This window comes from Diabrotica undecimpunctata, chromosome 9 (genome assembly GCF_040954645.1).
Source record: "Diabrotica undecimpunctata isolate CICGRU chromosome 9, icDiaUnde3, whole genome shotgun sequence".
NCBI classification, from domain to species: Eukaryota; Metazoa; Arthropoda; class Insecta; order Coleoptera; family Chrysomelidae; genus Diabrotica; species Diabrotica undecimpunctata.
Window position 1 is genome coordinate 125,384,206 of NC_092811.1, and position 18,068 is coordinate 125,402,273.

General features: G+C 31.3%; 1 protein-coding gene across 1 annotated transcript; it reads right to left on the bottom strand.

Moving 5' to 3' along the window:
- Positions 1–926: 926 nt before the first annotated feature.
- LOC140449948 (uncharacterized) lies at positions 927–17,762 on the bottom strand. Its single transcript, XM_072543366.1, has 2 exons — positions 17,749–17,762; positions 927–1,671 (listed from the first exon to the last, which is right to left on the bottom strand). Exons 1-2 carry the CDS (start codon positions 17,760–17,762, stop codon positions 960–962), a joined length of 726 nt encoding a protein of 241 aa, XP_072399467.1. The 3' UTR covers positions 927–959.
- Between the last annotated feature and the right edge of the window lie 306 nt (positions 17,763–18,068).

Below are 18,068 nucleotides of genomic sequence, written 5' to 3' on the forward strand. Positions count from 1 at the left end.
AATAAATTGCACCAGTTTATGTAAAAGAAAATCTTATGTATTCTTATCTTAATCTAAATGAATATAATGTAGAGCAAAGTTCAGAGTTTTGTGCAATTTGTGTATCTTCAATAAAAACCTACATTTTTAAATTTATACAGATCGGATAAGGGTAACTTTGCCTTGTTTTTGGTGAATTCTGAAAATGTCATAACGTCCTTGCTTATAAAGCAGATAAACTGATCATACTTGGTGATTTTAATATAAATTTTAAAATTAAATCTGACCCTTCTTTTCATATTCAAAATCTACTAACATCTTTTAGTCTAAAAGTAACTATAAACGATTATACTAGACTAGTTGTATCGACAACATTATGACAAATTTTTCTGAGAATGTCTACAGAGTGGGCGTATTTGAACCTTGTTTTTCTGACCATCGAACTCAATTTTTATTTATTGACTCTGAGCATAAAGTTGTTGACACTAATCAAACATTTCAACGGTTTATTACTTGTTCTGGTTTACAGAAGCTTAAACATGCTTTGTAGCTAGTACAAAGATGGACTTTTTCTATGATATTAATAATGATTCTGATTTTTTGACAGTCTTTTTTACCGAAACTTATAACAATTTAATATTAAAGCATTTTCGAGTGAAAAAACTACGACAAAATGATGAGAAAACACCCGTGCAATGGTTTAATAATGAATTAAGGTCTTACTGATCTAATCTTTCTCCTTCCAGATGCCACTAAGGATCCCGATTTGTTCAAAGTATAAAAACAACAAAAATTTGAATATACCTAATCAGCAATTATAAATTGCTAAAAAGTTAGCTTTTTTTAAGCCCTTCTCTTTATTCGTATTACCGAATATAGGCCTCTCCTAATTCTCGCCATTCATCTATGTTGTTTGTGGATAATTGTTTGTGTTTGTGGATCAATTGTTTTTAATAATTCGAAGATATTAATTAGTCCAATTACTTCTTCTTCTTAGGAGCAGCAGCTTTTCTACCTTTTGGTGAACTTGCAGCAGCCTTGGCGGTCTTTGGCTTAGGTGCCTTTGGTTTTTTCGTAGGACTGCCTTTACTTGATTTCTTCGCTTTTGTTGGTGTTTTTACTTTGGCCTCTGCAGAAGTCGGAACTGCGGATGAAGATGATACAGTTTTAGGTGCTGACTTCTTTTCAACTTTCTTCGCCTTTGCCGGCTTTTTCTCTGTCTTTGATGCGGCTTTTTTAGCCTTTGTCACTTTCTTTACAGATTTTGCCTTTTCGCCTGCAGCAGAACGTTTGGAAGCGGCGGCAGTTTTTTTCGGTTTAGTTGTTCCTCCAGCTTTCTTTTTTTCTGCGGAACTAGGCTTTGCAGATCCAGAAGACGACGATGAGGTAAACGCTAACTTGAAAGATCCTGATGCGCCTTTTCCTTTTGTTTGCACCAATGATCCAGTAGCAACTGCAGCTTTTAAATATTTTTTGATGAACGGTGCAACTTTTTCAGCATCTACTTTGTAATTTGCAGCAATATACTTCTTGATAGCTTGAAGAGAAGAACCACCTCTTTCCTTGAGCTCTTTGATAGCATTGTTCACCATTTCAGACGTTGAAGGATGAGAAGGTTTTGCCCGTGGATTTTTTGCCTTCTTCTCCTTTTTGGATGGCGAAGATGTTTGTATGCCGACGTAGCCGAAGCGGCTGATGATTGATTGATATGTTTCCACATTGGTCCTGCAGTTCTTTTAATATCGTTGCTCTAGCGCATTTGGGTCTTCCTCTTGGTCTTTTGGCTTTATATGGCCGCCAATTCCTGATTTCTTTATTCCATCGACCATCCTTAAGACGTTGGTTCTGTCTAGCCCCTTTCCATTACAGTTTAGCTGCCTGTTCGACAAGATCTTTCTCTTTTGTTCTATTACGAATGTCTTAATTGGTTTTATGGTCTTTGAGTGAGATACCCAGTGTCGTTACATAGCTCTGTGAGTTTTTTTTATCTTCTTCATGTTTATTTTAGTGAATGTTCAGGTTTGAGCTCCATATGTAAGTACAGGTAGGATACAGGAATTAAACACTTTGGTTCGAAGTCTTTGAGGTACATTTTTATTTTTAAGTACATATGAGTCTTCCGAATGCTGCCCATCCCATTTTTACACGTCTTTTTATTTCGGTAATCTGATTTTCTTTGCTTACCTTGACATTTTGACCCAGATATGTATATTCATCTACGTGTTCTATCTCTGTCCCTTTGATGGTTATCATAGGGTTGTCATCTTTGTTTGACATTAGTTTAGTTTTGCTGAAAATCATTTTCAGTCCTTTTTTTAGGGATTGTGTGTGTAGCTCTTCAATCATCGTTAAAAAAAAGGTCAGCTTACTGTGATTTAATTACTAATTCCAACAAACCTAGAGACTGCTGGAAAATAGTAAAGTTCGAAAGAAACAACACAACATTCAGTTCAGTACAACCTGATCTACCTCCAAACGAAATAAATGAATTTTTTACCACAATTGCAGAGAATATAATTACATCTCTTTCTAATTAATATCGATGTCCTTTTCAGTTATAGAACTTAATTATCCTTCTTTAGAGCTTAGACTATCCGGACATGTCTTTTTTTCGTCCCATTGTGGAAGAAAAGGTCTCTCAAATAATAAAGTCTCTTAGTAGTTCTATTGTAGGGACGTTCACGAAATTAATAACAAAATAATCACCTTTCCCTCATCTTATTAATTTAATTCTATCAACTATAGTATTTCCGGAAGTACTAAAATATTCAAAAGTACTACCTATCTACAAAAAAGCTGATTCCTCAAGAAACTGACAATTACAGACCAATACGCATGGTTTCTACTTTTTGTAGTGGTTTCGTTGTGGTACAACTCACAATATGGATTCAGAAGAGCTCGTTCCACTATTTAAAATTATGAGCGAGTTGATTAAGGGGCTTGAACGCGGCAATCGCATAGCAAAATCTCTTTGCGACTTATCGAAGGCTTTTGACTGTGTTTCACACGAAACAACTTATGAAACAACAGTTCGAACAACATATAAATAACTATATCGCAATGCTTATAAAAGGGCCTGCGATTTTCCAAAGTATAAATCTTAAGTTGTATTAGAATATATTTATAAGAATAAGTATACAAAAGGCCTCATTTTTTTGCTATTAACGATACAAATTTATGCTTAGTTTTTCAATAGCATTAAGATGTTGGTATAATGGAAACCATACATTAGGAGCTCACTGTAAAGTTAAGCTAATCAATAGATTATAGACTGTCTTTGTCGAATTAATGTATAGATCTTTAAATTACGCAAAACAAAACCAACCATTTGTTCAATTCAATTCTGAATAGTGATTATATCCTTATTCAAATTAATACTGTCACTGTGTCACTAACACTGTTTCTCTTGTATAAACTTCATTATAATCTTGTGCAAATAATAAAAGTTTTAAAAACTGAAAATCCAAGCCAATGTCTTTTATAAATAGATTGAAAATTAAGGGTCCAAAGTCAGATCCGTAAGGCACACCAAAATGAGCTGAAATGTGATTAGATAAGCGGTTCTTAATTATAACTGACTAAGGTATACTTTTTCCATTGTCAATTTGCCAAGCGTCGGCTTTTGAGGTTCTTTGATGTCGATGCCGACCATTGGCGTGGAAATTAAGAAAAGGGATCAGTTATCAAACGCATATTTCAAGAAAAATCATATAATTTTTATTAATTTTTACATAATTATATTCAGGAAAATTTCTCAATTTTTGGGCAGAAATTGTTTAAACAATTTTTTAAACAAATTCAAAATATCACCTTTTGTGCTCCAAAAAATATTTTTTAGGTTTTTGGGTGACTCTAAATAAGATCTATGTCATTTTTCTCAAAAGTTAATAGTTTTGGAGATATAAGCGATTTAAAATCCGAAAAATGCGATACCTAATATGCATTTTCGAGGCTTGAAAAATATGTAAATGAGTATTTTTGAGATTCAAGAGTATCTAAACTAAAGTATCAACATTGATTTTGGTGAGAAATCGGAGCAATATTTTCCGTAGCAGAAAAAGGTGATCTTTTGAATTTGAATTGTTTCCGGCAAAAATGTCCGGCACCCTTCAACCTTCGATTTGTTTAAACGGGGCATTTTTGAATAGGACTCTTCAAAGGACAGAATCAGTTTTTTTTTCAAATGGGAGCGGGCTCACAACACCGAATAAATAACAAATTAATTCTTTCAAATTAAAGCTTGTTAATTTTAGTGATTTATAAGAATATTGGACTTATTATTTAGTTTTTACATAAACCATAATATTTTTTTACAATTATCTGTAAATAATGGCTCATTCTGTCAGAAACTTTTAAAACATTGTCTATCCAGCAATTAAGATAGTCAACTGAAATTTAATTTTTAAACACGGCCTACTGTTAATGCACAAACAGGGTGAATCTTCAATATTTTGCTTCGAGTTAGAGATATCTGAAAAAGTTATTTGGAAAAGATGTTCCAAATATTATTTTAACCCCACATAACAAAGTTTTATGTCAAAATTCGCACTTTTACTTTTTTCATTAATTGAAGAGCTTATTTCCAGTGTCTTAAATCCAAAATTTCGATTTTTTAAATTTTCTTTTTTTAAACTTTATAGATTTCTTCAAGTCTAGAATAAAGTTATATGTACCAAAACAACTTCTTATTTACCATTTAAAAGTGCATATGAAAATTGTAAAATTGTATAATTTGTATGTTAAATTTGTATGAAAATCTGTAATTTCATGGATTTCATTATATGGATGTAAGACACTTTGGAAATAAGCTCTTCAATTGTAGTCAGGATTCTAAAACGGACAGTTGGCTGTCCCGAGATGCATCTTTAGACAGCCAATTGTAGATTTAGGATCGAGATTACAAATAATACTGAAAAACTAAAATTGCGAATTTTGTCATGAAATTTGGTATGTGCGTTTACAATAAGTGGAACAACTTTTCCAAATAAGTTTTTCCGATTTCTCTAACGCGAAGCAAAATATCGAAAATTTACCCTGTTTGTGGATTCGCAGTAAGCCGCGTTTAAAATTTAAATTTCAGATGACTATCTTAAAAAAATGTGCACTAACAACATGTATGACTGTGCAAAATGTCAAATCTGTATGTATTTTAGTAGCTGATATATAGAGTTGTCTTCATCTTAAATGCGACACACTGTATAATAATGAATACTAGTGTTCAAGATGCATCGCGATAGCTGTAAAGAAATTAATTAGAAGGACTGAAAAGAATCGTCAGTGTGCCTGTAAAATTGTAAACTGTTCGCTGAATAACGTCTTTTGCAGCAGTGTCAATCCTACCCAATTTTTTATTTGGTCGCTTTCGTTTTAAGGAATGATCTGTAACTGTGCCTAATTTAATAATTGTATATATCGTCTTATACCCGATTTTTTTAATACATGAATTCTCGAAACAATTGCATTATCAGCCATCCCAATATTTTCTTTTTTCAAACACTCATACATATTTAAAACTATTCTTTGTGATTGTACGTGCAAATCTTTATTTTTTAATTCAGAGCTGTCATTAACATAATTGTCATTATTTATTGATAACACAGAAGTTGATGCATCTTAAAAAATGCCATCCTAGAAAAATATAATATTACTTATAACTTATATTACCTATACCTTATAAGCCCCCGCCTCTGCAATAGGAAATATTTTAGGGTATCGGATAGCAGACAACAGGTGTTCATTAGAATTTATTGGTTTGCGCTTCGCGCTGTTGCCATAATGCATGAGTTTAAAATTAGTGAATATAACCTTAATACCATTATTAATATATCTGCAATTTTTCATGTTTCCAGGTAAGGTATAAAATCAATGAAATTTGGAAAAAAATAATACAATTCTTGAAACCGTTTTTGAGAACTTGGATTCTTAAAAGTTGTCTGATTTCTTAAAAGTCGATCATTATATCTATAAAAGTATTACCGCTAAATTCACCAACAGGGCAACGTCGAACGTTCAAATTCTCTCCAGACTACAATGTTGCCAATATTCGAAAATTACTTAGAATATAAGTAATATATACAAAGTTCACGGTTGCTTTAATTCATTAGTGAAGAGTCCATGGAAATATTAGTACCTAGTTAATTAATTTATATATATATTTTTGAGAATAAGTTCATATTATTTTTTAAGAGTGTCGTTCGTTGACTAGCAATTGAATAATAACGAATAGAAAATAGAGAATATTTTTTAAATATAACCTTAGGAATTTTAGGAAATATGTCTGACAACCTTGATTTGAAAGGCGGTCTCTTTGATACCAGAATAAGACATGTTTATGTTGGAAAATTATTAGTGGATGTACTATAACTTAATAACCATATAAGATAAGCCAGATTAGAAAGTTCATTCAATGCTAATTTCCTGAATATAGCAGCAGGATTTATCATATCAAAGGCTTTATTTAAATCAGTATAAATAGCATTCATTTGACGACCACTCTCTAGTGAATTAACTATATCAGTTTAAAATAGCCAGAAATTAGTTACTGTGGACCGACTAGTGATAAAACAATGCTGCTCTTTTATGCTCACTGCTCCATGCTTTTTTGATAACTGCATGTGGATGAAAAATAATAATAAATAATACGTTATAAAGAATGTTAAGGTTTTTTTTGATAAATTGATTTGTCTGATATTTAACTCACTCTTCTCTTTATTTGTTTTACCAAATTTATCTTTAAGGAATATTTATGGTATGATATACAGTTCAGGTATCTTTCTAAGCTCATTGGTTTTTTATACCAATCAACTATTACTCTATTGTCAGTAGACCGAATGAGACGTCTATTCAAAAAGAGAACAAAATGTTAAAAAAATGGTAGGTAATTGTTATATGACATATGATGATTGTCGTCAGACTAAGGACGCTGTCGGCTAAGCCTTGTTAGAAAACCAACTAACTGCTTTGAGTAGCGATGGAATTCGGGAGGAAGTACAGTCCTTACAAGTAACGCTAACCTCGCGAGGTAACAAAACATCTGTGGGCTCACAAAACATACAAGAGATAGCCGAATAGTTTGTGGACTGCCCAGCCTTTGCTAACGCGAGGCAGCAATTCTGAGACAGTTCCACTCTCACCAATCAAGCCTCAAAGAGGTAGTGACGGAGAGCAAGCTTAAGTGGCTTGACGGTTTTATCAGCAGACCAGACGTCTACAATGGAGGCTCGATGGCAATCCTAAATAGGAATCAATCTTTATAAACCTCAATAGGAAGAAAATATTAGGGCACGGATATTGGGTCCAAGACCTGCTTTTAGCTGCTAAAGGGCAGCCCTTAGCCAAACAATATTAGTTATCTGACAAAAATGAAGATCTTTTGAGAGATTGGACTGAACGAAAAAACCTGTCACAGTAAAAAAAGGATGGCATATATGAGAAAATACGTGTCTTTTTAATTTCGTAATAAATTCTTTACCTTTTATAAAATACCCATAGGATTACCTTAGTATCTTAATTATATTTATCTCTTGTTATTAAAAAAGACATCTGGAATAAACAATTTGAATAGGTACTTTTAAACTAATTGATGGATCGAGCTGCTACTTTAAGGCTTTTAAACACTACAAGACCCTCTTTGAGAGCAATTACAAAATTATATTGTGAGTTTAATTTTATTGTGTAAGCCGAAAAGATTTCTTCCACTTACTTCGGTATAGTATATCCTGTTTAATTTAAATTTTTTATTCAGACGTGAAACCTTCCTTTCTGGCATCTATTCCATGCGTCATCTCAGTTCTTATTCCCAATAAAATATTTATAAATTACCGGAAAACTAGAAACGTTTTTATAACCGTTCAATTATTAAAAAAAAATTTCAATATGTCTCGAATTCAAATGATGATTCTGCCGCAGTCGAAATATAGAACCAACCGCATTGAAGATGAGATTTACCTCGCTTCAGATATTGCAATCGACACTCTGCCTTTTGACGAAGCTTGATTTTACGCGAGCGTAGTGCCTGCTGGCGAGATACGGAACTTTGACATACAAAATTTCATTTACACATTCTATATAAACCATCACGACAAAGAACAAATTCTAAACAGTTTTTATAAATAGTTTATCTTTGTCTTTACGCAAAGTATATGCTTATATTTAAAATTAAAAATACGGTTTAAATATTTATTTATTTATATATATATATATATATATATATATATATATATATATATATATATATATGATATTATTTGCAATTATGAATTATGTACCAAATCAAAAATAAATAAAATTATGCAATAATTCAAAATTCTCAGGGCTCGTTTATCATATCAATTACCTTTATTTCGTGGCTTCGAATAGTATTTCTCACTTGATTGCTTTATCCAGGATAAAGAAGGAAAATAAATATAGTGAACAAAAATTTATAAATTATACCATAAAACATATAAAAAGTTCAAATGTTCTTCTAAATTTTATCATGTACAAACTTTCTTATCTAATTGCCACAAAAAAAATCTTTAATTTTGTTATCTCCTTTTTGAAACAAATTTATTTAATTTAATGTGAAATTTGCTCTAATTATTACTTCTCGAAGAAAAACATATTCTAATTTTGTACAAATATCCTGATGTTAATTGTATTTTCAAATTAATTTATTCTGATGGATGAATTCTACTTTTAAAAACAATAACTTTATAACTCTAAGAATTTATGGATAAATACTTTTTTGTTCCAATAATAACAAAGTTATATGGCTTTCAAAAACAAGTATGGTATGCAATACAAACACAACTCTTATGTTACAAATACTTTGACTGACTTTGTCATGTAGAAACGACGGACACCCTTTACCATTGACTGTGTTATCACAAATTGTTCAAGTTCTCCTGCAAACATGTTAATCTGATTCTGCAAATCTGCTTTCTCCTTTCACAATGTTTCAAAACAGCACTCGTACGGTTTCTCTTCACAAATCAAATCTCCGACTTGTTCAAAATAAGACCATCAATCTTTAGGTCCAAGGATTTTACTCCTCGACTTGGTGCTTCGTACTAATTTAATATAATGCTTCTTTTCTTTACTCATAGAAACTGGAACCTCTTCGGATACAAGGAGTTTAGAATTCTCGACTTGGTCTCTTTTCGCCTTCCACGATTTTGCTATCACCGAATTAACCACACAAAAGACAACTTGTAATACACTGCTTTCAACTGGACTACTTGTTATGGATGATAAAAACACAATTATCTAAACTTTCTCGTTTAAGTTTACATCGACCCTCTATTTTCCTCCCATTGTTTTTCCATAACCAATCACACAACATTTATCCTCACCATACCACTTTCCAAAAATCCCTACTGTTTTTTAAGAAATCAACTATATTGTATACAACTTAATTTTTGCTAACTTTCTAGGAGACAATCATGAAAATTCTTTTTTACTTACTAGCTTTTGTGCTACCCTTATCTCGAAATAAAACAATAAAAGTTTCTCTTTAACTTATCGTTTCTTTAAGTTTGTTTTCTGAAGCAACTATTATCTCTGATAACACCCAACTCTTTGTTTATTTAAGCCCCAAATTTCCAGGACCTATTAATAAAACGTCCGTGTCTAATTACTTATAAGCTTCTGAACAGTATTTAGCTAACTTTTTAAAGTTTATTAATACAAATTGTTCTTAAAACTTAAATCATCATAAAAGTCTACTCTCCTTTGAACACTTCTTAATGCTTAATTATTATATTTACTATTCGGAAATTTATTGATAAAAATAAGCAACTTGAAAATTAAATTACATACATAATGTACCGGGTGGTCCAATAAGCCGATCTCTCGGCTATATATCAGAAACTATTCATGTTATAACTTTAGGAGAAAAAAATCCTTAGTAAAAGTGGCCAAGAGAAATCGCTGGAAATAACTTTCAAATTTCTGAGTTAACCGCTAGGGGGCGTAACCTGTGAAGAAAAATTTGAAAACCAGTTTTTTGGGAAATATGCCCAATTATACCAAGTGTTAAATAAGTAAACTAGAAAGAGGCCTAAATTCTGCACAAAGTTGTTGAAGTACTTTTTTTTTATTTTTTCAAATAAATGGTGGGGGAGAGTGGGAAAGTAAGAGTTGTGGATAATTTAATTTACATCTACTATAAAACAATTGCATTTAGTTTTAATTGTCATAGGTAGGGGGCACTTTCGAATAGAAAAAAATTAAAATTTGTTTTTCTTTAAAATGTTTAATGGAAACCTCTATTTATTGTAAATTATAACGGAACTGGATTAAATTCGTAACAAAATGTATGTTAATAGCTTTTGGCGAACTGGAGATATGTATAAAAACGCATAAACATAAGTAAGTATAGTATTGACTCACCCTGTATTATAAATTAAATTAAAAAATAAGTCAGTAGGTACTTTCAAATTTTTTTATAGCAGAAGAATCTTAATGTTGATACCTATTTTGACCATTGTTATTTCATATGATTAAAAAAGGTTTTTTCGAAACTAAGTAGGCTACGACACTGAATTTGACGGGGAGTTCATATTGTTTATTTATTGACAGCAGTCAAAACATTGTTAAGAAGTGTTATATTATAATTCGAATTGAAGATTGCACTTTTTTCAATAGATATTAATGTTGGTAATATTAGTAATTAATTATCAGTACTAATAATTCGTGATGAGTATATCAAATGCAGAATTGTATGATATGATTGGAATTTATTTCGAATGTCACCAAAATGCCGCTATTGCCTCACGTATATATTCTGCAAGATATCCTGACAGGAGACATTATGGCAAAGAAGTATTTGAAAGAAAGGCAAGTAGATCACTATATATATCTTGGACATACCATTAAAATCGGCAAAGAAAACCAAATAGCCGAAATAAAAAGACGCATACAATTGTCTTAAGTAGCTTTCGGCAAGTTAAGCTTTATCTTGAATAATAAAGATATTTCAATGTGTCTAAAATGTAAAGTTTATGAGAAATGTATCTTGGCAGTAACTACATATGGACTGGAGACCATGGTCTTTACAAAGAAAACCTTAGAGCAGCTTAGTACAACCCAAAGAGCGATGGAGAGGGCTATGCTAGGGATTAGTTTGAGAGACAGGATTCGAAATATCGACATTCGGAAAAGAACAAAGATTACTGATGTCGCAGAACGTATAGTAAGGCTCAAGTGGTAATGGGCCGGACAGGTTGCCCGAGATAATCCCGAAAAGTAGACACACAGATTAACAAACTGGAGACCAAGAGAGAACAGGCGAGGAGTAGGCAGACCACATAAGAGGTGGGTAGATTATATTAAACAAGTCGCGGGCAAGCTGTGGATGAAAATTGCCAGGAGTAGAAATCAATGGAAGAGGCCTATGTCCAGCAGTGGATGAATAAAGTCAGACGAAGAAGATTTAAAATTAAAAAATACAGAAAACATGGTGTGAAGCTTCGAGCTAGTCTACAGTACCGACTAATGTACCACTTTTTTTGTAATTACAAAGATATGGTCATGATTTTAATTTGCTACATATTATTTTTATATAAATATATGAACTTTTTGATTTAAATTCGTCACTTAAATGATTGTATTAACCGAATTAGCACGTTTTAATTATAATTTCCTCCACCACTTTATAATAATAGACATGGGTCTAAATAAAATGCCCATTTTCGCCCAGTAAATAAGTGATGTGGATTTGGATTTCCATTCGGCCTTTTCAGTCGTCCGGAAAATTTATTAAGATATGGCGAGGGTAGATTTTAGTTCTGCAAACTTGGCTAATAGTGTGAGGGGTTTCAAATTATCTGGAACCGAATAAATGGGAAAGATTAATTGCCTCTATTCTCTCCACGGTTTGTTAGATATGGGGTGTATGTTTGTTAGACTGAGGCCATTTTATCTTTCAGCTAGGAAATAATAATAAAGAAATAAAGCAATGGAAAATACAAATGATGAGTACAGTAATACAAAAAAGGGATTATCTTCTGCTATCAGTAGTTTTCCTGGTTTTCCTTTATATAAAATACACTAAATCGCAAAAATTTTGCACCTCCAAAAATTATGTTCATTTTGGCAGTTTACTCCAGTTGTCAGAGACGAAATACCACTAAACCTTTAAAAATCATACTAACAGGCTGAATTTAGCAGAGAATATTAATTTTGGGATCCCAAAAAAGATGAAAAAAGTTTACCACTTTCATCCCCTGGCTTTCTCCTAAAACCCCCCTCGCAGGGGTTTTTACACCCCTGCGAGGGGGTTTTAGGGGGAAGCCTGGGGTAAAAGTGGTAAACTTTTTTGCATCTTTTTTGTGGTCACAAAATTAATACTCTCTGCAAAATTACAAAGGTACAAAATGTGCTGGTTGACTATAATAATGTTAAAATCTTACAAATAATTATAAAAACATGCTATTTCTCGAAATGAGTTACATTAAAAAATAAAAAATTTAATAATCTATAAAGCAAATACCAATCAACTTGTAACATCCTTAGTAATATTCTGCAATCCATTTAATTTAAAATTAATTTATCTGCTAAACTTGACTTTGACATTGATTTGTTTTAAAACTTATTAATCTAACTTGTAAAGGGTGTAATATAACATTTGTCATATATTTTTTGTAAATAATTCTAATTCTATATATCAGGAACTATTCATGTTATAACTTTAGAACAAAAAATTCCTTAATAAAAGTGGCCAAGAGAAATCTCTGGAAATAACTTTCAAGTTTATGGGTTAACCGCTAGGGGGCGTAACCTGTGAAGAAAAATTTGAAAACCAGTTTTTTGTAAAATATGCCCAATTATACCAAGTGTTAAATAAGTAAACTAGAAAGAGGCCTAAATTCCACACAAAGTTGTTTAAGTACTTTTTTTTATTTTTTCAAATAAAGGTAGGGGGAAAGTGGGAAAGTATTTGTGGATAAATAACTATAACTTTGGTTTGGATCAACCGATTTTAATGAAATTAGTGTCATTAGAAAGAGTGTGGATGATTTAATTTACATCTACTATAAAACAATTGCATTTAGTTTTAATTGTTATGGGTAGAGGGTACTTTCGAATAGAAAAAATTAAAATTTGTTTTTGTTCAAAATGTTTAATGGAAACACCTATTTATTGTAAATTATAATGGAACTAGAATAAACTTGTAACAAAATGTCGCAACCGCATGTTGATAGCTTTCGTCGAACTCGAGATATGAATAAAAAGGCATAAACATAAGTAAGTACAGTATTGACTCACCCTTTATTATAACTTAAAATTAAATATGTGAAAGATTCAATGTCCAATTAAATGTTCAAATTGTTTTCTATCGTTGTCCATATAAGGATGTAATCTTTTGCACGTAGACATAACAGCTGCTTCAATCTCAGCTGTTGATATACTATTTATTGCGTTTATAATGCACTGTTTCATGTCTCTCGCGTGGTTGGTTGAGTTTGGTACACTAAGGGCCGGTTTCACCAACAACAAATAAATCACTGAATAGTTAATCGTCGAATAAAATTTATTAGTAGAATAAATTTTATTCCGTTTCAATAACTATTTGTAATCCACAGTTAGTTATTCGTCGAATAAGTTCAAAGTGTAATGATTTTCCACAGACTGTACTCGTTGACACCTCTCTTGGCATCCACCTCTTAGGTGCTTGGCTAAGCGCATCGCACTATTTTTCACTGTAATCATATACATAACCTATAATATTTGATATTGGTTGATTAATTTGTCGAAATAATAATAATTGTCAATGTCAATACATAATTTATATAAAAAAAATCTGTTTGTTGTGATTGTAAATTATTGTGAATCTGAAACTTAAGAAAATGGATAAAAAACGCGAGAGCACCAAAAATTATTTAGAGGAAGAAATGGAGAACTTTGATAATCTAAACCTAGTTTTAAAGTCCACATAATCAAATTCAGCAAAAGGGTTTCTTCTTTGCAGCTGCAAGCGTGGTCTTCTCCTTCGCTGCTTATTTCCGTCATCAGAGGATGATGATGAAGAAGATAATAATCTAAAATAAATATTTATGTATACAAAATTCAAATTGTGTGATATAATTACGTTTACCTGCAATACATTGTTGATAATTTCAAGTTAAACTAATGAATTTTCTTTATTATTGAAATTTAAAGTGAGGTTAGCTGTCAACTTATTCGAAGAATAAATATTTATTTGGCCGATATTGGACTAATAACTTATTTGGAGTTTATTCATAGAATAAGTCTTATTTGACGTTGGTGAAACGCAGATATGTCAGTTTTATTGGTCGAATAACTTTATTCATTGAATAGACTGCTATTTGTCGTTGGTGAAACCGGCCCTTAGTCCTTCAATCTTCCCCACAGATAAAAGTCCAGACATGTTAAGTCTGGAGATCTAGCTGGCCATAAAAATATACTTCCCTTTCCAATCCATTTATTTGGATAACTTGCATAAAAATAATCTCGAACTCATCTGGAAAAGTGCGCAGGACACCCGTCATGTAATTTCATATCTCTTCTTGTTTGTAAGGAAATATCTTTCAGTAAGACAGGCAACTGATTTTCCAGAAAATCCAAATATGTTTCGCCATTTAAAGTTATATCAAAGAAATATGGACCTACGATCTTTCCATCAACTATACCACATCAAACATTAAGACTCTATCTACCTTGAACCTGCACCTCATGTATCCAGTGCGGATTTTCTTCAGTCCAATAATGCATATTATGCAGATTAACACCACCCGCACTATTAAACGTAGCCTCTTCTGTCCACAAAATCTTTGACATGATATGCGGTTGTTCTTCTAGCAGACCTAACATCCAATTGCCGTAATCCAGCCTTGCATCAAAATCTCTCTCATGTAAAGCTTGGTGGAGAACTACATGATAAGGATGCAGTCTAAAAAAGCAGAACAATAAATATTGGTGAAAAAGAAACCACTATATTTACTAAAACTTAAAAAATCTTGAAAAATCCACAACTGTTTCACAAGATAAATCGTGCATATGTATTTTTAAGAAACGGATAGAAGGAGAAAATCGCCGTGTTGCCGTTTTTATCGGAATATTAAAATATCAGTTGAATCTAAAGTTTAAAGGGAATTCCAAGTTTCTGACCTAAACGTTTACTCCATAATATGAAAAACCAACCTGTGATGTTTTAAAATCCTTAGAAAAGTAGTTTTGGGTATGTTTAATTCTATAGAGATTTGCCGACTACTTATATGTGAATTCTGTTGAATTAAAGCAAGAACATTGATTGAATTATCTTCGGTCATACCTCTACTATGTCGTTTAAAACAAGGACATTAATATACTTAAAAAAAATTCAATATTTATAAGTCAATTATTTTATGTATATGTGTATATGTCACTAATAACCTCAAACGTTGATGCCACAATGTTTGTAAATAAAAAAAAACGTCACTGAAATATTTTATTTATTTAAGCAATTATTTTCTTTTTTAAACTAGCAAAAACAGAACTAAACAGTATTATTAAAAAATCACATGATTTAAAGCACATATGAACATAGCTTGTCAAATATTTAGCATTAAAAGTGTTTTCTTTGGTAGAAAATTTTCCAACCACCCAAAGAGGTAATAAACCCTAAGGGCAATTTAAAAACGAAACTACAGTCTCTTCCTAATTCTCAAATATGCTAGACATTTCGCTGCTAAAGCAAATTCCGTCCTTTATTAAAGCCGTAAATACACTCTCCCTATAATAAGTAATTTTGCTAAGCTTCCTAGTGCATCTCGTTATGACTAAAAATATCTTACTTTAAGTATACACCAGAGAATGTGATAGCGTACACATGCGAATCGACCGAAACAGCTAATGGGATGTCGTTGTCTTTGATTTCCCATATGATCTTCTTCAAATTTAAATGGTAAAATATGCGCCTTGGGCTTTGATGTATTTTCATGTAAATGAAAAATAAACGAATAAACGATCTGTTTAAATTCTATTAAATATATATATATATATATATATATATATATATATATATATATATATTGTTATACTATGTAAAATTGAAAATAATATTGGTTTGCTCTTAATATATTTCAAAGTATAAAATATAATAATTCAAAATATTTCAACTGATAAACTATAAAAGATATTTCGAAGAAATGAAAGTCCATTATCTTTGGATTACCTGTAGTAAACAAAATTTAAAGATATGCATAAATTATTTTCTTTGTAAAATATATTTGAGTGAACATAGTGAAATAATAGAACAATGCGAGTGGATTTTCCAAATAGACTTGAACGCCAATACGGTGAATAAGACAATAGAATCGAAATATTTAAAATATATAATTCTCCGTTAGTTTTTAAGAATTTGTAGAAACGATTAGCATGTTAATAGTTTTTAGGAAAGGTATAATTGTAGGTAAAATTGTTGTTTGTTATCTAAATGGTAGATGGGGATAAATATGACGAACTTTGATTGGCGGAGATTTAAAAAAGTGGGATATTTATGTAGGAATAAGAGTTTAGCTAGATTTTTGAGGGAAAAAAGATAATCAGTTGTTTTCCAAAGGCGAACAGTCGTTGTTCTCTGGTGGTTCACAAGTGATAGTAAGCATTAGAAGTGAATGTTTGTGAGTTATCGTGGAGTTAGTGTATCTGACGGAAGCTGATCCAGAAAAATATTGTAAGTTATACTTTTCTACTTATATATTCCAAGAGTCACTGTTCAGGCCGGAACGAGAGATTCAGTTTATTGAGAGGAGAAGAGGCTAGCATCTTTTTGAACGATACGTGCATCTGAAGGAGATCATTGAACACGAGAGTCTCGCAATAATTTGTTGTAAGATTGCTGATTACCTAGGGAACTGCTAAGAATAGATAGTGTAGGCTACAAGGAACAAGGATTTGGACAACTCATCTAAGAGAGATAGTTTTTTTTTACCATTCGTCAGTTTTTCTTTATCAACAAAGTTTTTTTTTAATTGCTTCAGAAAAGATAGAAATATTTATCAGGAGATATAGAACAACAATTTTGATTTGAAATTTTAATTTATATAGTATATAACATTAATTTTTGAAGGTTCACGTACGTAGAACAAAATTTTGATAATCATTATATGAGATATTTTTTGTTGAAGATATTTGAGTGTGAATTTTATTTCAATATATAATTTTGTATCATATATGTTTATTATTCCGGTATTCCTTAGACCTTACCTATCATATGTAAAGCATAGATATTGAAGCACGAATATAACCCTGAGATAAGAGAATTAAATAGTGTGACAAAATCATAATTGCATCATTTAAATAAGTTTAATTAATTAATTAATTAGCTAATTAATTGCTTGGCGCACCTCTGACTTTTAATATCACATTAATATATATATATATATATATATATATATATATATATATATATATATATATATATATATATATATATGAGGCGGTAAGAACCAGAGCGGACAATCCTGTTAAAACTTAAATAAATGGAGAAAACTGAGGATATAAAATTGGTAATTTATCCTTCAAACGATCCTTTGGTATATTCCTTTTTTCAATATTAAATTTTTGATTGATAAAGATCACTTACACCATATTTAAAAAAAAAATAATACAAGGATCATCTTTTTTTAAACTAATGCTGTGAATTTTTAACCACTCGACTTTCGTTACATTCGCCGAGACTTTCCTATGTGTAGTATTTTTTTGCAAATTAGCTGTTGAAAAGAAATTTTCAGACCTCATTTCTATTACATGAAAAGGATTTCTTCTTCTCGCCGTAAAACTTACATTGATCCGTACATGGTTCAGTACTTGCTTGAATAATATTTTGCATATTTTGATGTCGTTGCCTTCATTGTTAGGTAAATAGTAATGTCGTGTGAAATTGGATTTTCTCAAAACTTTTTTATTTGAATAGTGACGTGCAACTCCTACTACTTTTACTTGCGAAAAAATAAATGCACTTTGCAAGTCGGTACTGGCAAGACCATAAAACTTTTGATTGATCTGCTCTTGACTTTCGGTGTTCAACAACTTATGGGAACTTAATTTGCAGTATGAATTTACTGGAGTATGTATTATGGCCGGAACAATCTTACCTTTAGTGC